Source organism: Hyperoodon ampullatus (genome assembly GCF_949752795.1).
Source record: "Hyperoodon ampullatus genome assembly, chromosome: 11".
In the NCBI taxonomy this organism is placed as follows: domain Eukaryota; kingdom Metazoa; phylum Chordata; class Mammalia; order Artiodactyla; family Ziphiidae; genus Hyperoodon; species Hyperoodon ampullatus.
Genome location: NC_136924.1, coordinates 78,193,337 through 78,215,831, shown reverse-complemented (window position 1 = coordinate 78,215,831; position 22,495 = coordinate 78,193,337). Strand labels below are relative to the sequence as shown.

At 37.6% G+C, this 22,495-nt stretch overlaps 1 protein-coding gene across 1 annotated transcript in view; it reads right to left on the bottom strand.

Annotated features, from left to right (window-relative positions):
* OVCH1 (ovochymase 1) overlaps nt 1-22,495 on the bottom strand; it is a gene marked incomplete at both ends in the record, with an annotated part of 88,751 nt that overhangs the window by 28,723 nt on the left and 37,533 nt on the right. Inside the window, 6 exons of the mRNA XM_079714963.1 lie at nt 1,396-1,535; nt 2,502-2,637; nt 4,068-4,193; nt 14,069-14,293; nt 16,910-17,005; nt 17,335-17,491. Of these exons, the coding sequence (XP_079571089.1) occupies nt 1,396-1,535; nt 2,502-2,637; nt 4,068-4,193; nt 14,069-14,293; nt 16,910-17,005; nt 17,335-17,491 (880 nt within the window). The remainder of the gene's footprint in view (nt 1-1,395; nt 1,536-2,501; nt 2,638-4,067; nt 4,194-14,068; nt 14,294-16,909; nt 17,006-17,334; nt 17,492-22,495) is intronic.

The window sequence follows — 22,495 nt, the reverse complement described above, 5'->3', positions numbered from 1 at the left end:
TCTGGGATGGTAATGTCAGCCCAAAGAATAAAGGGACAGTGGGTTAGCAATTGGCTATTTTATCAACTCTGGCAGGGCTCTACCTATGTGGAGAGTGACACTGGCATCTGGGTCCTTTCTAAAGAGTCAAAGGCCAGCAAAATGCCACACATCCTCTCCCTCTGGGAGTCACCTTGTTACCTTAGGCATCTGTATCTCTGAATTAAGCAAATTGGGAGTTTTTTTTTGAGGTATACGGGCCTCCCACTGTCGTGGCCTCTCCCACTGCGTAGCACAGGCTCCGGACGTGCAGGCCCAGCGGCCATGGCTCATGGGCCTAGCCGCTTCACAGCATGTGGGATCCTCATGGACCGGGGCACGAACCCACGTCCCGTGCATCGGCAGGCAGACTCTCAACCACTGTGCCACCAGGGAAGCCCACATTGAGAATTTTTAACGCCCATGTATCTGTGTGTGCTAGTGATGGCGGAGTGTCTCTTCTTTTAAATCACACAAAAAGTTACAGGTAGATTAGCTTCATGTCACAAATGAGGACAGTGATTCTTAGAAAGCTTTGGGAACATTCCCAAAGTCACTGAATTACTATGTGATAGAACTGTGATCTACTGGACCCAGGACCGTCAGATTCCAGAACTCTAGGCTGCTATATCCGGGTATATTGGGTAACATCAGTCAGCGAGCCCAAACCCTGTTTCCATTTCCCTTTTCTCTAGTCATCTCCCAGTTAGGTATGGCCATGTGACAAATCTGGACAAAGTGACTTAAATTTGCTACAGGATTCCTGGAAACATATTTGCTTTCTCCTTGGTGATAATCCTTCCCTGTGCTCCTTCTTCCTTTTTCCTCCAGTGTAATGGTGACAACTGAGATAGCCATTATGGAACCACTAGGAAAAGGCCAAGAGAATTGCAGTAATGCCATTCTTCACAGAGTTGAACTGTTGAGCTGGTGATGCATCTCCATCCCTCTGGATTTCTCTTTCTTTCAGAATAATAAATTTAAGTAACTGTAATCAGGTTTTCCGTTACTATCTAATTGACAAACCCATTTAATGCCTTTCCTGTGAACATTATTTTGCCTGATTAATATTATATTCTCAATTTGCTTGTGTTACATTTGTCTAAGACTGTTTATCCTTTATTTTTAGTATTTCTGGGCAAGTGTAATCTAGGTATGACCCAAGTAAACAGCATATAGTTGGGTTCCTTTTTAACTTAATCAGAGAGTGTTACATTAATTTCAATTACAATATAAAATAGTAACAGTAAGGCTATTTCAATATCACATAAGAGACTAATTTATGTCATCTGTAATTCACACACTGAATATAAAATGCTCTAAGAATATTTTGTAAAAGAAAATCAATAGCATAGTTCTTCACAGGAAATTAGTTACCTATTAATTTTTTGCTTGATCCAAATCCTTCGTAAACCCACAGGTGACCCTGACAGACCAAGGGCATTGGTTGCATCTGGAAGTTGACAATATCAAGGCGAATGATGTGATTTGAAGGGGCTAATAATATCCAGTGGCAGCTGTAGCACAGATGAAAGAAAGTCAGAAATGATTTCTAAATAGCATATGTTGTTGTTTACTTTGTTCATAATTCAATGCATCACTCAGTGAGTCACTGTTATTGACTCTACCTGCTTCTTCTGTGCTTAAGGTGAAAGAAAGATTTAAACTATAACAATTAAAAATATTTTCTAATACTGAATTTGTCAAAAGTTCACCCATTATGGTGAATGGTTGGTCAATCACTTGTATTTTATAAATTCTGATTGGCAGCCTATAAGAGTTAAAGAAGTATTCTTGTCCCAAACTTCCCCAAATCACATAAAATTGCTTAGGATTGATACTATATGAATCTTCTAAATTTTTGTTTCTCCTTTTAAATTTATTCTAATGTTTAATTCAGGGAAGGTTCTCTTTCCGCTGTGGCTTTTTTTTTTTTTTTTTTTTGCGGTACGCTGGCCTCTCACTGCTGTGGCCTCTCTCGCTACAGAGCACAGGCTCCAGATGCGCAGGCCCAGCGGCCATGGCCCACGGGCCCAGCCGCTCCACGGCACATGGGATCCTCCTGGACCGGGGCCCGAACCCATGTCCCCTGCATCGGCAGGCGGACTCTCAACCACTGCACCACCAGGGAAGCCCCCTCCACTGTGGCATTTTAAGAACCATTTATTGAGTACCTACTATGTGCAAGAAGCTTTTATGTACATTATTTCAATCTCCAAAACTCTTTGATAGAGATTTGCCTTTCCACTTTACCTAATAAATAGTCTCTTTTGTTAGGAAAGTACAATTTATCAACAGTATTTATTAATGTAAACTTACATTCAGTTTTCATATATTGAAGGCCTCAAATCAGGGATTATCTCAAAGTCTATTCTTTAAGGGAAGGAAGTGGAAAATAATGCCTTAAGCAAATAACAAATGTCCCTGCTTGTCAAGGGATCATCCATGAACTTCTTCCATTGTAGTAAACATTCTTTCCTCACCTCATAGTGGTTCTGTGAAAATATCTTGGGATTTGTATGATTCCTGTTGGTTTGGTAAGAATAACATCATCACAAGTAGTCACATGCTCTTGGTTTGAACTCTGAAGAAACTTGGTAGTTTTACTGCCCTTTGGACCTAGAAATAAAGAAGAAAAGGGATTGAGGTAAAACTAATTTTAAAGAGGCTTGTTATATGCCTTTTCAGATCAGAGCTATCAGCTTTCCTCCCTAGTTGTTTTAGAAAAAAGTTAACAGGAGGTGGTTAGTTTCACTAAAAATTTTCTATCTGCAACATTCAAAAGATACAGAAAACCAGCACCTCTCTCAAATTATCTTTGGCACAGCCTAGGGTCTATGGAAGATAAAGTGTGATAACTATAGAAAATGCAGGTTCCCTGCACAATTCCATCTAAAAGCATTATTCATTTTGAAAAAAAAATTTATTGAAGTATAATTGATTTACAATATTGTGTTAATTTCTGGTGTACAGCAAAGTGATTCAGTTTTACATATATAAATATATATATATATAAATATATATATACACACACACACACATATATATATATACACACACATATATTCTTTTTCATATTCTTTTCCATTATGTTTTATTACAGGACATTGAATATATTTCCCTGTGCTATACAGTTCCCTGTTGTTTATCTGTTTTATATATAGTAGTTTGTATCTGCTAATCCCAAACTCCTAATTTATCCCTCCCCAACCCCCTCTCCCCTTTGGCAGCCACAAGTTTGCTTTCAATGTCTGTGAGTCTGTATCAGTTTTGTAAATAAGTTCATTTGTATCATATTTTAGATTCCACTATATATATATATGTGTGTGTGTGTGATATCATTTGATATTTGTTAAAAGCCATATTCATAACATAGTTGTTTAGGAAGAAACTTTCATATGATATACATGCTTTTCTTTATTACTCACTTAACTTTTTTTCCAAATGTCTCTCTGCAATGCTTTTCAGTGACAAAGAGAGAACCTAGCTCTTGGTTACCTATGTTCATCAAGAGTCAGAAACCTCCCTAATGACATGTTTGAAAATGCAGTCTGAAAACTCTGAATTGCATGAGTTTACATTTATAATGCTAGCATCTACTATTTGTTTAGTTTGTTTTCACAACTCATTCTAACCTTTTATTATTATAATATCACTATAAAGAAAACTCTAATACAGAGATAATAAATTGTCCAGAGCTAATCAGCCAGCTAAGATTTAGAACTCAAATCTTTCAATCCACAAGAATTATGGCTACAGAAAAGGATCAGTGTGGTGTAAAATCACAATCACAATAAAAAATGCTATCTTGCAATCAATATATCTTAGCCATGTCCAGAAATCACAATTCTGAAAGCTTATTTACTGAGTAGTTTTTCCTCTTGGACCAGACCAATCTCAGATCACTTAAATAGATTTTCCCTTCAAACATAAACTCTTTCCCCACAGAAACAATTTTTCTTACAAAACAATGTATAAGTTTTGAAATATTCCTAAAAACAAAAACATTGATTTTTAACTTTATAAGTTTACTAAATGACCAAACATACCTTGGACTCTAAAGACAATATAATTTATGCCAAAAGCACCTTGCACACGGGAATGAAATGTCACCCTCACCAGTGGTCCAGAGCTCATGAAAATCATTGGGTAAAGTCTTCTCCCACATAATTCACCTAGGTTAAAAAAAAAATCAAATTTGATAAAAAACAAGAACATTTGCTTTTTTAACAGTTCTCTAATTTAGGTGTAGCAATTACTTAAACTCCACTCTGCCAAATGAGGATCAGGGTTCCAGAACTCAAATGACTCACCCAAAGTCACAGACTGATGGTGGGGAGTCAGGATTGGAAGCCACGTCCAAAAATTCAATACCTATTACAGTTGACTATGTCACACTGCTCCCTTGAAGGACAATAGGTAGCAAATTATTTTATCTTTAAAATAAGGCTGATGTACCATTTTTCTCCTAGAAAAGTAACCTATTTATTAAAAATATATCACTGTGAAAATCCATGATGGAAAACCTTTTCTACCTGAAAATTTATTCTTTCCCTACATCCAATCTTCTTTTGATCACTTTAAGAACCTAAGTCAAAGACACAACATAAAATTATAACCATAATTCTAAAATGATTCAGAGGGCTGATTAAAACGGTATAGAAACAACCTTTGATTTTCTTAGAATCAAAGTCACCTACTATTAAGAATAATTCAGTATCATTCTGTATCATTTATTTAAATGTCACCTGCTCAGAAAGACTTTTGCCAGTTATACTGCATACAAATCTATGGCACCTGCATCCCAGAAGCTTCTTCTCTCCCTTCCCACCTCATTTTCCCCCAGCCCTTCTGTTTAACGTATTATATATTTTATTGTACTATGTGTCCTCCCCCAACTAGAATATAAGGTTGGTAAGGGCAGGGATTTTTTTTGTCCATTTTGTTCACTACTGGATGCCCACAACCGAGAAGGGTCAGTCCCTGGCCCACAGTAGGTGTTCCATATATATTTGTAGGGAGGAAAGAAGGGAGAAGATTATATACAAGAAGAAAAAAACATTAGTTGGCATAACATCTTAGGGTAAATGATGTTGAAATACTGTTTGAAGAATGAGCAAATATTTATTTATAGCAAGAAGAGATGAACACAGCTCTTGAATGGTTTCTGGCTCCCACAGGGAAAAACATAGCATTTTACAGTGTACTAGAATACTACCTGACTTGAATAAGAGGTCATATTTCTATCATAGTCCTACAGTTCCACTAGCTATCATCTGAAGGAGAGAACAATTCCACAAGTTTCAAGCTGACAATTTCAAATCAAAGAAATGCTACACTGAAAAATTATAGGGGTTCCCCAGGTAATCCACAACAAAGTCAAACATGGTTTTCAGTAGGACAATGATAAAGGCAAGTTTTCCCAGAAATCATTTACTTCTATATGAGAATCTGGTATATGATAAAGATAGCTATAAATTAGAGAGAAAATAATTTTTTTTAAAGAAAGTAGTCATAAGGCCATCTTACCATATGAGAAAATATATTTCAGCAGGATTAAGCTTTTTTTAATTAAAAAATTTCTGACCTCGGATTGAGAAATTAATTTTTAAAAATAAAAGCAAAGAGATAAATCAAAGATCAAAGATATATATGAATGTATTTAAACCAATAAATTTAAAAATATTTACATCAACATATAAATACACAAAATTTAAAGGCAAATGACAACCTTATGAATAAGTACTTGTAACTTATGACAAAGGAAAAAGTATTATATATATATAATATATTTACATATATATAGCTCTTATAAACCAATAATAAGATCAATACTCAAATTTAAAAATAGATGGTAATGACAACAAATTTAAAAATACAAATAGCTAACCAACACATGAAAAAAATTTATCCCCATTAATGATTTTTAAAAAGTACAAATGCTCATTAAATTGATAATAGGTTATGGGCATGGTGAAAGAGGCTCTTATGTATTGCTAATGGCAGTGAAAAATGATTTAGTCTTTTTTTTTTAACAAGTATTTAATATATTTATTTATTTATTTTTAAATTTTATTTATTTTTGTCCGCGTTGGGTCTTCATTGCTGCACGCGAGCTTTCTTTAGTTGCAGTGAGCGGGGGCTACTCTTCATTGTGGTGCATGGGCTTCTCATTGTGGTGGCTTCTCTTGTTGCGGAGCATGGGCTCTAGGTGCATGGGCTTCAGTAGTTGCAGCATGCAGGCTCAGTAGTTGTGGCTCGCAGGCTGTAGAGCACAGGCTCAGTAGTTGTGGTGCACAGGCTTAGTTGCTCCATGGCATGTGGGATCTTCCCGGACCAGGGCTCGAACCCATGTCCCCTGCATTGGCAGGTGGATTCTTAACCACTGTGCCACCAGGGAAGTCCCTGATTTAGTCTTTCTGAAGAATAATTTAGCAGTATGCATTCATGCACAAAAAAAAAAAAAAATGTTCTGAGTCTCTATTATCCCAATTTGGGGAGACATAGTACGGAAAAATAAATAGCCAGATCCCTGTTCTCATGACGCTTTCATGTGAGTCAGATAAGTGAAGAAGATGATTTCAAATAGAAACCACTGTTACAAATGAAATAACCAACAGAATATGATAGAAAATGACTGTGGGATGTGAAGGATGATGCTACTTAAGACTAAGAAGGCCTCTTTAAGGAGGTGACCTTTCAGTCAGTCACTCATATATTAAATGCCTTCATTTTGTCCAGCAACGTTCTAAGCACTGGGGATTCCTGAAGTGAAGAGATGAGTTTCAGTCCTCGAGAAGCTCATATCAATAGGGAAGACACTGACATGAAAACATGAAACAACCTCATAGGTTAGAAGACAATAATGCCAAGAGAAGGGCCACTAAGAAGTACAGAGGTGGGAGTGATGAAATTCACATCAATCAGGTAGGCCTCATTAAGAAGGCACATTCTATGTGGAGAAAAGGGAACCCTTGAACACTGTTGGTGGGAATGTAAATTGGTGCAGCCACTGTGGAAAACAGTATGACGGTTTCTCAAAAAGCTAAAAATAGAACTACAATATGACCCAGTAATTCCACTCCTGAGTATATATCCAAAAAAATCAAAAACACCAGTTCAAAAAGATACATGCACCCCAAAGTTCATAACAGCATTATTTACACTTGCCAAGATATGGAAGCAATCTAAGTATGAATGGATAAAGAAGATGTGATATATATACACAATGGAATACTACTTAGCCATAAAAAAGATCAAAATGTTGCCATTTGCAGCAACATGGATGGACTTGTAGGGCATTATGCTAAGTGAAATAAGTCAAACAGAAAAAGACAAATACTGTATGATATCACTTACATGTGGAATCTAAAAAATACAACTAGTGGGGGGCGGAGTCAAGATGGAGGCATGGGAGGACATTGAGTTTGCGTCTCCCCAAACTAGGGCACCTGCTGGACACTGGTGGGGGACTTTGACACCCAAGGAGATGGGAGAAACCCTCAAGCGACCAGGTAGGACACAGGGGGAGTGCGAGGAGAGGAGAGGTGGAGACTGGACAGGACTGGTGCCCCTGAGGGGTGGCTGTGAGAGGGGAGGGGGTCCCTCACCTGGAGAGACCCTTAGGGGCTCGGAGGATCATGGAGGAGCGTGCTTAGCATTTCTCCTGCCCAACTGGGCCCCAGGAAGCCGGCTGGGCTCCCAGACCGGGTCTGCTGCCCTCTGAGGCCCCCTCTGGGGTGTGTGGGACACAGGACTTGTTGCACAAGTCCTCAACAAAATACTAGCAAACAGAATCCAACAACACATTAAAAGGATCATACACCATGAACAAGTGGGATTTATCCCAGGAATGCAAAGATTCTTCAATATATGCAAATAAATCAATGTGATACACCATATTAACAGACTGAAGGGGAAAAACCATATGATCATCTCAATAGATGCAGAAAAAGCTTTTGACAAAATTCAACACTCATTTATGATAAAAACTCTCCCAAAAATGGGCATAGAGAGAACCTACCTCAACATAATATAGGCCATATATGACAAACTCACAGCAAACATCATTCTCAATGGTGAAAAACTGAAAGCATTTCCACTAAGATCAGGAACAAGACAAGGATATACACACTTGCCACTCTTATTCAACATATTTTTGGAAGTCCTAGCCATGGCAATCAGAGAAGAAATAAAAGGAATACAAATTGGAGAAGAAGAAGTAAAACTGTCACTGTTTGCAGATGACATGATACTATACATAGAGAATCCTAAAGATGCTACCGAAAAACTACTAGAGCTAATCAATGAATTTGGTAAAGTAGCAGGATACAAAATTAATGCACAGAAATCTCTGGCATTCCTGTACACTAATGATGAAAAATCTGAAAATGAAATCAAGAAAACACTCCCATTTACCATTGCAACAAAAAGAATAAAATATCTAGGAATAAACCTACCTAAGGAGACAAAAGACCTGTATGCAGAAAATTATAAGACACTGCTGAAAGAAATTAAAGATGATATAAATAGATGGAGAGATATACCATGCTCCTGGATTGGAAGAATCAATATTGTGAAAATGACTCTACTACCCAAAGCAATCTACAGATTCAATGCAATCCCTATCAAACTACCACTGGCATTTTTCACAGAAGTAGAACAAAAAATTTCAAAATTTGTTTGGAAAAACAAAAGACCCCGAATAGCCAAAGCAATCTTGAGAACGAAAAACGGAGCTGGAGGAATCAGGCTGCCTGACTTCAGACTATACTACAAAGCTACAGTAATTAAGACAGTGTGGTACTGGCATAAAAACAGAAAGATAGATCAGTGGATCAGGATAGAAAGCCCAGAGATAAACCCACGCACATATGGCCAACTTATCTTTGATAAAGGAGGCAGGAATGTACAGTGGAGAAAGGACAGCCTTTTCAATAAGTGGTGCTGGGAAAACTGGACAGGGACATGTAAAAGTATGAGATTAGATCATTCCCTAACACCATACACAAAAATAAGCTCAAAATGGATTAAAGACCTAAATGTAAGGCCAGAAACTATCAAACTCTTAGAGGAAAACATAGGTAGAACACTCTATGACATAAATCACAGCAAGATCCTTTTGGACCCACCTCCTAGAGAAATGGAAATAAAAACAAAGATAAACAAATGGGACCTAATGAAACTTCAAAGCTTTTGCACAGCAAAGGAAACCATAAAAAAGACCAAAAGACAACCCTCAGAGTGGGAGAAAATATTTGCAAATGAAGCAACTGACAAAGGATTAATCTCCAAAATTTATAAACAGCTCATGCAGCTCAATAGCAAAAAAACAAACAACCCAATCCAAAAATGGGCAGAAGACTTAAATAGGCATTTCTCCAAAGAAGATATACAGACTGCCAACAAACACATGAAAGAATGCTCAACATCATTAATCATTAGAGAAATGCAAATCAAAACTACAATGAGATATCATCTCACACCAGTCAGAATGGCCATCATCAAGAAATCTAGAAACAATAAATGCTGGAGAGGGTGTGGAGAAAAGGGAACACTCTTGCACTGCTGGTGGGAATGTGAATTGGTACAGCCACTATGGAGAACAGTATGGAGGTTCCTTAAAAAACTAAAAATAGAACTACCACATGACCCAGCAATCCCACTACTAGGCATATACCCTGAGAAAACCATAATTCAAAAAGAGACATGTACCAAAATGTTCATTGCAGCTCTATTCACAATAGCCCGGAGCTGGAAACAACCTAAGTGTCCATCATCGGATGAATGGATAAAGAAGATGTGGCACATATATACAATGGAATATTACTCAGCCATAAAAAGAAACGAAACTGAGCTATTTGTAATGAGGTGGATAGACCTAGAGTCTGTCATACAGAGTGAAGTAAGTCAGAAAGAGAAAGACAAATACCGTATGCTAACACATATATATGGAATTTAAAAAAAAAAATGTCATGAAGAACCTGGGGGTAAAACGGGAATAAAGACACAGACCTACTTGAGAATGGACTTGAGGATATGGGGAAGGGGAAGGGTAAGCTGTGACAAAGGGAAAGAGAGGCATGGACATATATACACTACCAAACGTAAGGTAGATAGATAGTGGGAAGCAGCCGCAGAGCACAGGGAGATCAGCTCGGTGCTTTGTGACCGCCTGGAGGGGTGGGATGGGGAGGGTGGGAGGGAGGGAGATGCATGAGGGAGGGGATGTGGGAACAGATGTATATGTATGACTGATTCACTTTGTTATAAAGCAGAAACTAATAAAAAAATAAAAAAAAAAAAAAGAAAATCCTAAAGATGCCACCAGAAAACTACTAGAACCAATCAATGAATTTGATAAGGTTGCAGGATACAAAATTAATTCACAGAAATCTCTTGCATTCCTATACACTAACAATGAAAAACCAGAAAGAGAAATTAAGGAAACAATCCCATTTATCATTGCAACAAAATAAATAAAGTACCTAGGAATAAACCTACCTAAGGAGGTGAATGACTTGTACTCAGAAAACTATACAACACTGATGAAAGAAATCAAAGATGACATAAACAGATAGAGAAATATATTATGCTCCTGGACTGGAAGAATCAATATAATAAAAATGTCTATACTACCCAAAGCAGTCTACAGAGTCAATGCAATCCCTATCAAACTACCAATGGCATTCTTTCAGAATTAGAACAAAAAATGTTACAATTTGTATAGAAACACAGAAAACCCTGAATAGCTAAAGCAAACTTGAGAAAGAAAAATGGAGCTGGGGGAATCAGGCTCCCGGACTTCAGATTGTACTACAAAGCTACAGTAATCAAGACAGTATGGTACTGGCACAAAAACAGAAATATAGATCAATGGTACAGGATAGATAGCCCAGAGATAAACCCACACATATATGGTCACCTAATTTATTTCAAGGGAGGCAAGAACATACAATGGAGAAAAGACAGCCTCTTCAATAAGTGGTGCTGGGAAAACTGGACAGCTACATGTAAAAGAATGAAATTAGAACATTCCCTAACACCATACACAAAAATAAACTCAAAATAGATTAAAGACCTAAATGTAAGACTGAATACTATAAAACTCTTAGAGGAAAATATAGGAAAAACACACTTTGACATAAACCAGAGCAAGATCTTTTTTTGACCCACCTCCTAGAGTAATGAAAATAAAAACAAAAATAAATAAATGGGACCTAATGAAACTTAAAAGCTTTTGCACAGCAAAGGAAACCATGAAAAAGATGAAAAGACAACCCTGAGAATAGGAGAAAATATTTGCAAACAAAGCAACGGACAAAGGATTAATCTCCAAAATATTCTAACAGCTCATGGAGCGCAATATCAAAAAAACAAAAAACCCAATTAAAAAAATGGGCAGAAGACCTAAATAGACATTTCACCAAAGAAGACGTACAGATGGCCAAGAGGCACATGAAAAGATGCTCAACATCACTAATTATTAGAGAAATGAAAATCAAAACTACAATGAGGTATCACCTCACACTGGTCAGAATGGCCATCATCAAAAAAATCTACAAACAATAAATCCTGGAGAGGGTGTGGAGAAAAGGGAACCCTTTTGCACTGTTAGTGGGAATGTAAATTGATACATCCACTGTGGAGAACAGTATGGAGTTTCCTTGAAAAACTAAAAATAGAATTACCATATGACCCAGCAATCCCACTACTGGGCATATCCCCTGAGAAAACCATAACTCAAAAGGACACATGTACCCCAGTGTTCACTGCAGCACTATTTACAATAGCCAGGACATGGAAACAACCTAAATGTCCAATGACAGATGAATGGATAAAGAAGATGTGGTGCATACATACAATGGAATATTACTCAGCCACAAAAAGGAACAAAACTGGGTCATTTGTAGAGATGTGGATGGACCTAGAGTCTGTCCTACAGAATGAAGTAAGCCAGAGTGAGAAAAACAAATAGCGTATATTAATTCATATATGTGGAACCTAGATAAATGGTACAGATGAACCTATTTGCAGGGCAGGAATAGAGACGTAGACGTAGAGAAGAGACATGTGGACACAGGTGGGGAAGGGGAGGGTGGGACGAATTGGGAGATTAAGTTTTACATGAATACACCGCCACGTGTACAATAGATAGCTAGTGGGAGCCTCCTGTACAGCACAGGGAGCTCAGCTCAGTGCTCTGTGATGACCTAGATGGCCGGGATGTGGGGGGAAGGGAGCTCCAAGAGGGAGGTGATATGGGTACACATATAGCTGATTCACTTCATTGGACAGCAGAAACTAACACAGCATTGTAAAGCAGTTATACTCCAATGGAAAAAAAAAAAAAAACACTAGTGAATATAACAAAAAGAAGCTGACTCAGATATAGAGAACAAATTAGTGGTTACCAGTGGGGAAGGTGTCAATATAGAGATGGGGGAGTGGGAGGCACAAACCATTGGGTGTAAGATAGGCTCAAGGATGTGCTGTAGAACACGGGGAATAGAGCCAGTATTTTGTATTAGCTATACAAATGTAAATGCAAAGTCACCTTTAAAATTATATTTAAAAATGTCAAATCAGGGCTTCCCTGGTGGCACAGTGGTTGAGAGTCCGCCTGCCAAGGCAGGGGACACGGGTTCGGGCCCTGGCCCCGGTCCGGGTGGATCCCAAATGCCGCAGAGCGGCTAGGCCCGTGAGCCATGGCCGCTGAGCCTGCGCATCTGGAGACTGTGCTCCGCAATGGGAGAGGCCACAACAGTGAGAGGCCCGCATACCACAAAAAAAAAAAAAAAAAGACACATTCTAGGCAAGACTTGACTGGATGGATGAGGAGGAGGTCTTTGAAGAGCTGGGAGAGGTGATGGACAAGGGCCCTGAGGGGAGAGCATGATGAGCTAAGGGAGAGCTAGGCAAAAGGTCATCCTAGGGAGTCTGGATTTCACTGCAGCTACAAGGAGCCATTTTATTCAGGGTGGATGGGGAAGGTAATCTGATCATAGGGGAAAAATGTGCAATGTGAGATAGGCAGTTAATCGTTTTCTCTGCAGTCTAAATGAGATAGTATTTCTAAAGAAAGATCCTTTAAATAAATGTTTGAGCCTTCTAAGTCAATAATTAAATCTCTCAGAATTTATCCTGAGAAAACAATCTCAACCTCAAAGCAATTCCCTGGCCTCCGTCTACTCCTGAATCAAGCACGTGCACTTGTGTGTGAATCACACACACTCAGAGTAACATACATAAACTTTTCTTTCCAGGTATCCCCATCAACCAAATTATTTCCAACACCTTCCAACCTCCCCCTTTACTGGGAGCCAAAAAGCCTGTATTACACCTATACAAAGAACAGGTGGCGGGCTTCCCTGGTGGCACAGTGGTTGAGAGTCTGCCTGTCGATGCAAGGGACACGGGTTCGTGCCCCGGTCCGGGAAGATCCCACATGCCGTGGAGCGGCTAGGCCCGTGAGCCATGGCCGCTGAGCCTGCGCGTCCAGAGCCTGTGCTCCGCAGCGGGAGAGGCCACAACAGTGAGAGGCCCACGTACCGAAAAAAAAAAAAGAACAGGTGGTAAGTTTGCTGAACAAAGCCAGGTTTGCCTGTACAGGAAATAAGATGACAGTTGGCATGTTATTAGCAAATCTTTTTAATTCTACCATTTTAAAAGCCTTTAATGTATTTTGCTTTATTTGAAAATTCAACACCTTACCCCCTGCATGATTTTTAATTATCTTAACCCCTCCTCTGTCTTACACAAATTTCTGGCATTCTGGCATGGTTCTGCTATGTTTGAAGAAGCTGAGTTCTCCCGTCTTTTTTTTTTTTTTTCCGAATACACATACATACAAACACTTCCATTCAACCTTTAGTATACCTGTTTTGTAAATTCAAATTTTGAAAATATTAAATGTGCCTGGAAAAAAAGTCACACGTACTACATGAATCAACATTTCAGTATTATTACCAAGTCAAACTCTCCCTTTGATCATAAGCCGCCTACACAGAAAAGGCTCCCAGCACAACGTATAAATGCCCCTAAGGTTTACCTGACATCCTTCTCTCATTGTGGTTTTCTTCATAAATAGTCAGAACTGAATCGCGACACACATGAGACCCAGGGAGTGACAGATACTCAACCGTAAATTTTGCCATACTGCTTGGTGAAACTCTGAGCACCCAAGAACATTCCAGTTTTCCTCTATAATCCAGTGGATATCTTGGAGAGGAAAAAAAGCCTCTGGGCTCTTCCAGCTCCACTTCAGAGTAACAGCCTATGATTCAGAACATAGGGACGCCAGGGACCACATAAATAAGACAAAGAAAAATGAGATTTTATCATAAACTTGAATAATTTAGGCTTACAAGAAGAAAATTAAAACAATTACCATCAGTTACAAGTTCTTGGGTAAAATGATCATCCCATTTAATGTGTCCTACTTTTGTGAAATGAGGTTGTAGAAGTATAATTTAAACAATAATTACTTAAAATGACGTTTAACTGAATTTTAAAAATTTCCTAGAAAATGCACAGTGGACTGCATTGCATCCTCTAATCCCAGCCTGTTTTCAGGTTTTTCCTTCTTTGAGATGCAACTGAAGATCTGCTCCTGAAAGCTTCATTGACTTCGCTGAGCACTTATCTTGCTGGGACAAGTGATTACATTCATGGAGCTTGTGACTGAGATCAAGAAAAGGAACTGAATCATATAAAGTCATGAATTCCCAACCACTCACTATTTTTTGTAAATGGGGTAACAATTTCAAAAAACCATTGCTAAGATTCATTCATTCCCTTGTGTAAAAAGCAAGTGGTGGGAGTGGGTAGGTGTTAAATATGGCAGAATCCTAACACTTTTTCATATATTCATAGAAGTAAAACAAAACAATACCCTTTTATATGTAAAACTTTGGGAGTTCTTTGGAATGCATAGAACACATACAAATGAGAAATATCTTCTCTGCATTTTAACAATGTTCATTTTCTAATAGTCTGAATGGGACAGTTCAAAGAACACACTTGATGGTCACTACACCACAACACTTACTGACCCTCATCATGGGTCATATCATCCCTATTCTAAGTGCTTAACATGCATTAACTTACTTTGGCACTCATTGAAATTATTCAGTTAAACCATCAAAATCACTAGGTTTTATGATCTTAAACCTAAGTCTGCTTTCCATCTCAACCCCAATTCCAGATTTAATTTAATCTAAATATGACTCTTTGACTCTTGTTTTGACTCCTGACTCTTGTGTTGTCAGAACGTACCACCCATAACTGGTCCCTGAGTTACTCCACTTCATTCCTAGAAGATTTTAGCAGTCATTTTCTCCAACACTATTCCTACCATATATCTTGCTGATTTCAATAGCCATACAGATGATGATTCCAGCGCTGAATCTTTTCAGTTTCTCAACTTTCCTCCAATGATCTTGTCCTTCACCTGACCTCATTCACTCCTCCAAAGGGTCAGCCCCTAGAGATCTGGTCATTAGCAATAACTGTAAGCCTTGCATAAACTCAGTTTCAAGAACCACCATCTCCAACCACAACCTTCTATTTTTCAGCTTACACCAACAATCCTTCCCCTTTTGAGACTTGTAATTCATCTATCCCACCACCTTTTCTTGTTCCTTAACTTTTCGTCCTTGCTTCACTCTTTTCCTAGCTTAAATTCCAACCATCCATCATTTTAATCTCTTCCTCATACACACTCTCAATTCCTTTATACTCTTGTATACTTGGAAAAACCCACTGTGATTGAATCTACTCTCCAACTGGGCCACATCTATGTGGTATGCCTCAGTGTCTCCAGAGGAAAACATACAACCAAACTAACTGATTAGTCTCCCTCTAAGTTTATGACCATTCATCTCAGAGGCTTTTATGCTGCCAAACAATTCTACGACATTTTCGTATTCCATTGCACTTGGTCACTTTTCTCGAGAACTGTTTACCACTTTCTCCTTTTTCTCTCAAAACCCTCAGAGCCTCTCCCACAATCCTCTGTTTCATGTGCTAAGAAAATATAAGCAATTAGAGGAGAACTGCCGTTCCCACATGTACCCATACAACAGCAGCAGTGCCTAAATATTCTGCTTTCCATCTGGCAACTATGGATAGACTGCACTTTGCTCCTATCCAAGACCAACCCTTCCACCTGGACACTAGATCTCATCCACTTTCTTCTACTGAAGGTCCTCACTCTAGCAAGTCTCCCCCTTCTCTCTTGCATCCTTTTCAATTTTCCTCCAACTCTTTCTAGTTGTCTATTGGGCTTGAGTGTATGTGGGAGTGGATGGGGCAGAGATGGATGAAAAGGGAAAGATCCTGACCATTTGGAAACCAAGAATGGTGGTATCATGGAACTTTTATCTTCTTATAAATCTATCACAGACATCTAAATCTCCAGTTCCTTTTTGCTTTTAACTAAAAATAAAAATCCTATTAGCAAACAGACACTGACAATTGGGGGATAATTAAGAGAGATACTAACACTGATACTGGTCTTGGTCATCTAATATCCAGAGTCTTTATCTAGCAAGATACCTGAAAGCCTAAGGGCCTTTGTTCATGTAGCAATAAATAGCTCAGAGGTCAGAATAATTCTGTGAAGTTCTCCAAAATTCAAGCACTGTTCACAACCACAAGACTTTTTTTTTTTTTTTTTTTTTTTTTTTTACCTGCAACAGCTGTATCTATGGGGTAGAAAAGAGCCCTAGACAGTAACTATAACAACTCTCCTGTCTTTCAGCTTAAACTACCAACCAGCATGAAGACACAGTTTACGGTATTCCAAAGAAAATTTGTGAACCCAGATGAGCAATGCTTTTTGCTAAATTCTTACTAGTTATATTAATGGCATAACATGAACATCTACTACCTGGCCCAGATGCACTCTCTCTTGAAGGTGTGGGTGGTGGCAATTGTGGTCTTGTTAAGATTTTGCTTTCTTTATTTATCTGAAGTAAAACAGGACCTGCATCTGGGGAGAACATGTTAAAAGTAAATAAAGATGAAAGCCAAAGGACAAAATGTAGTCTGTTCCAGAGCAGATTTTTTTCAAAGAGAATGCAAATCTAGGATTAAAGCAGCCTCAGGAAATGTCAGTTTTACCATAACTCTGCCTAAGGAAGAACTTATTCTTACAGAATTTTAATGTGTATTTTAATGTGTTTAGAAACTAAAATAAATAAAATACTATATTATGGTCTTCTCTTTCATAATGCTGATTTCCACCACTCTCACCTCTCCCAAACCCACCTAAAAGAAAGAGGCACCTTTTTATAATATCTGAAAAATATTTACCTTTGATTCTGGATTGAATCCAGTCCAAGAAGACACTCACCCTGGCAAATACGCCTGGCTTCCTTGGCTGGGGACAGCTGGCTCCCCAGCTGACAATGCCATAGAGGACAAAGGGAGCTTTTTCATGTTTACATACTAATGGCCCACCAGAATCTCCCTGAAACATCAAGAAAACATGTTCTAAAATTGCTTTAATCAGAACTACTGCTTTCAGTTTTGGAACAGGAATAATCAATAATTTATTCATAATATATTTCTTTAATTTTTTAAAGATTTATTTTTATCAATTTGTATACCTTAGAATACTTAGATTTAAATAAATGAAATCACAAATAAAAGAAATGAAAGAGGAGACATTACAACTGGTACCACAGAAATACAAGGGATCATAAGAGACCACTATGAACAACTATAAACCGAAAAATTGGATAAACTTAGAAGAAATAAATTCCTAGAAACATACCACCTACTAACACCAAATCAAGAGGAATAAGAAAATCATAGCAGACCAATACAAGAAAGGAGATTGAATCAATAATCAAGAACATCCCAACAAAGAAAAGCCTAGGACCAGATGGCTTCACTAGTGAATTTTACTAAACATTTAAACAAGAATCCTTCTCAAAGTCTACCCAAAAAGTGGAGGAGGTAATACTCCAAAACTCATTTTATGAGGTCAGCATTACCCTCATACTAAAGCCAGAAAAGAACACTACAAAAAAAGATAATTAGGCCCATATCCCTAATGAACATAGATGTAAAAATCCCCCCAAAATACTAGCATACTGAATTCAACAGTATATTAAATGGATCAATCACCATAATCAAGTGGGATTTATTCCAGTGATGCAAGGGTGGTTCAACATATGCAAGTCAATAAATGTGAAAGTTAAAAATCGTATCATCATCTCAATAGTACAAAAAAGCATTTGACAAAATGCAACATTCTTGTATGATTAAGAACTCTCAACAACTTGGATGTAAACAAAACATACCTCAACATACAAAAGGCCATATATAACAAACCCACAGCTGACATTCTACTCAACAGTGAAAGGTTGAAAGCTGTTCCTCTAAGAGAAGGAATAAGACAAAGGTGCTCACCCTCACCAGGCCTATTCAATATAGTCTGAAAATCCTAGCCAGAGCAATCAGGAAAGAAAGTCTTTTTATACAGAAAGTGTTAAAGGCTCCACCAAAAAACTGTTAGAACTTATCAATGAATACAGTAAAGTTTCAGGATACAAAATGAACATATAGAAATCAGCTGTGTCTCAATACACTAACAGAACACACACACACACACATATATAAAAATCCCATGTACAATAGCATCAAAAGAATAAAATACTTTGGAATAAATTTAACCAAGGAGGTAAAAGGTCTCTATGCTGAAAACTATGACTTTGATGAAAAAATTAAACACACAAAGAAATGGAAAGATATCCCACATTCATGAATTTGAAGAATTAATACTGTTAAAATGTCCACACTACTCAAAACAAGCTATAGATTCAATGCAGTCCATATCAAAATTTCAATGGCATTTTTCACAGAAATAGAGAAAAACAATCCTAAAATTCACATGGAACCACAAAGACCTTTGCATAGTCAAAGCAATCCTGAGAAAGAACAAAGCTGGAGGCATCACACTTCCTGATTTCAAAATATATTACAAATTTATAGTAATCAACACAGTATAGTGCTGGCATAAAAACAGACACACAGACCAATGAGACAGAATTGTGAGCCCAGTAAAAACCCTCATTTATATAGCTAACTAATATTTGAAAAAGGAACAAAAAATACTCAATGGGGAAAAACTAGTTTCTTCAATAAATGGTGTTGGGAAAACTGGATAACCACATGCAGAGGAATAAAATTGAACCCCTATTTTACACCACAAAAATTAACTTGAAATAGATTAAAGACTTAAACATAAGACCCCAAATGGCAGAACTTCTAGAGTAAAACATAGGGAAAAGCTCCTTTGACTTTGTTTTTGGCAACAGTATTTTTGGATATGAAACGAAAAGCACAAGCAACAGGGCCAAAAATCAGTAAGTGGGACTACATCAGGCTAAAAGGCTTCTGCACATCGGAAGAAACAATCAACAAAATGAAAATGCAACCCATGGAATGGGAGAAAATATTTTCAAACCATATATCTGATAGGCGGTTAATATCCAAAATTATAAAACTCATACAAATCAATAACAAAAAAATGCAATTTATAAATAGGCAGAGGATCTGAATAGACATTTTTCCAAAGAAGATATACAGATGGCCAACAGGTACATGAAAATATGCTCAACATCATGAGAATGCAAATCAAAATCACAATGAGATATCACCTCATACCTGTTTGATCAGCTATCATCAAAAAGACAAGAAATAAACAGTGTTTAAAGGATGTGGAAAAAAAGAGAATCTTTTTGCACCATTGGTGGGAATATAAATTGGTATATCACTGTGGAAAATAGAATTAAAAATAGAACTACCATATGATACAGCAATCCCAGTTCTGGGTATATAGCCAAAGGAAATAAAAATAGGATACTGAAGAGGTATCTGCACCCCCATGTTTACTGCAGCTTTATTCGCATTAGCCAAGATATGGAAACAACCCATTTTTCTGTCAAAGGATGAATGGATAAAGAAGATGTATGGAATATATGTGTGTGTGTGTGTGTGTGTGTGTGTGTGTGTGTGTGTGTGTGTTTATATGTATATTTGTTTACTTATTTGTTTATTTATTCAGCCATGAGAATACTGAATACTAAAATGGAATATTATTCAGCCATGAGAAAGAAGGAAATCCTGTCATTTGCGACAACATGGATAATCCTTGAGAACAATATGTTAAGTGAAAAGTCGGACAGTGAAAGACAATTACTGTATGACATCACATATACATGAGATCTAAAAAATGGGAAAAATAGGAAGATGTTGGTCAAAGGGTATAAACTTCCAGCTATAAGATTAACATGTTCTAGGGATCTTATGTACAGCATGGTGACTGTAGTTAACAATACTGTATTGCTTACTTGAAAGCTGCTAAGAGAGTAGATCATAAGTGTTCTCAGCACAAGAAGGAAATGATAATTATGTGAGGTGATGAAGGTGTTAACTAACCCTACTATGGTAAGCCTTTCACAATACATAAGTGTATCAAAATCATCACATTGTATATTTTAAATTTATAAAATTTTATATGTCAATTATATCTCAATAAAGCTGAAAAAATCCCAAGCTTTAAAATATAGGATTTGCATTTTTTTAAGATAGCCTTTCTGATTTTTTATCAGGGCTTTTTTTTTTTTTTTTTGACACAAATGTACTTAGGACCAAACTAAACCTTTAATTTAATTGTCTTCTTATAAAATAAACTGAGCTGATAACATATTTGAGATAAGTGTTTATTTTATATAAAGAATTTCACAGGAGAAATCCTGAGCTGGGAATAGGAGACAGATTCCTTAATCTGTAATGTAGAACAATTAACATTTTCTCTGGGCCTAATTTTTTTCCCACATAATTTAAGATTATACTTAGGAGCCCCTTCCAGTTTGAAAATAGTCTGATTTGTCAAATCAGATGTTTTTTTATTCACTCATTCATTCAGTACGAACACATACCCAATATAGAATTTTTCAGTCAATTACAAACATTTTGTGATACAGAAGGAGCCTGTCTAATTTATCTTTTATGGTCAGCACTTATTACAGGGCCTCGCACATGGTAAATCTTCAAGAAACAAATGGTACCTACTGATTATTTTAAAAATTATTCGGTGCCTACTGTGAGCCAGGCATTCTGGAAAATAATATAAACACATTAGATGGTGATAATAGCCATAAAGGAAATACTCAGAGTGAAAAGTTGAGAACAATGGTAGCTGTGTGTACGCTTACACATGCATGTATATATTTGTAGTTTCAATAACATTTGAGCTCATACATGAAAAATAAGGAGGTGGATTTTCAAAAACCTGGAGGAATAGCATTTTAATGCAGAATTAATATCTGGGCTAAGGCCCCAACTTAGACAAGGATGTGGCAAGTTTGAGGTCAGAAGGCAATCGATGTGGCTGAAAAATTGTAAGCAAGAGGAGAGAAATAAGAACTAGACTGGAAAAGTCAGCAAGAACAGAACACGTATCACTCTGTGAAGACAAAGATCAATGGTAGGTCAAAGAACTTGAGATTAAAAAAAAAAATCTAAAATTTGTAAATTTGTTGTGAGCAAAGAACCACAGGATTCTACACTGTGTATCTGAAACTCCCATGTCTCTGCATTCCAACATTCTGATGTTCACCTTCCTGGATGAGAAATTACATTAACAGGTCCATTACCCCTGAGTATACACAGGAGGGTAAAAAACCTTTTTCTGGGTAAAAACCAACTACCTGATAGAAATATTAGAGTCCGTTTCATCAAAGCAAGTTTCTGAAGTCACCCTTTTAGTAATTCAGTTTTCTTTATAAAAGAAAGCTAGCCACATCTAGTCAGAATCTCTCCTATTTTCCTTTCTTTGTAGTGGCTGTAAATTTGGTCACACTGCAGCGAAAGTGACAGCTGGATGTAGCTGAAACAAATATAGGTACCAACCAAGATTATGGTATTTGGCTCACCTCTGACATGGACCTATTTGCTCTCTTGATAGATTAAGCTCTTCCCTTAATGTTACATGCTGTTAAACATGACAGGGACAGCAGAGCCATTTGTAATTTTCTTGATGTGAAAAAGAAAGAAAAACCATCCTTCAAAAGGGGGAGAATGAACACATTAATTCAGAGTACTTTTCTATTGGATTTTTATAATATAACAGTAATGTCCTCTAGCAGATGGTGTGAGCGCCCTTCCCATATTCCTTGGGGCTTCCAGTCTATGACGGCTGTGTGCCTGAGGGCCCTTGCCCTGTCCACCCCAGCCATAAGGCAGCTCAGACTGTGGGAAATGCTCCCCTGCAGCCCTCCAACCGTGACTCTGGGGAAGCTCCCTCACTCCTCCAAGGGGAGGGGATAAACATACTGCGTGTGTTTTGCATCACTGCCAGAGTTTCGCTGCAGGATTCAGCTCAGTCCCTCCCTGTGGTAGTTGGCTTCATAGCACATTAATAGCACATCAATAGATGGGCTGCCTTCCCTTCCCTGTACCA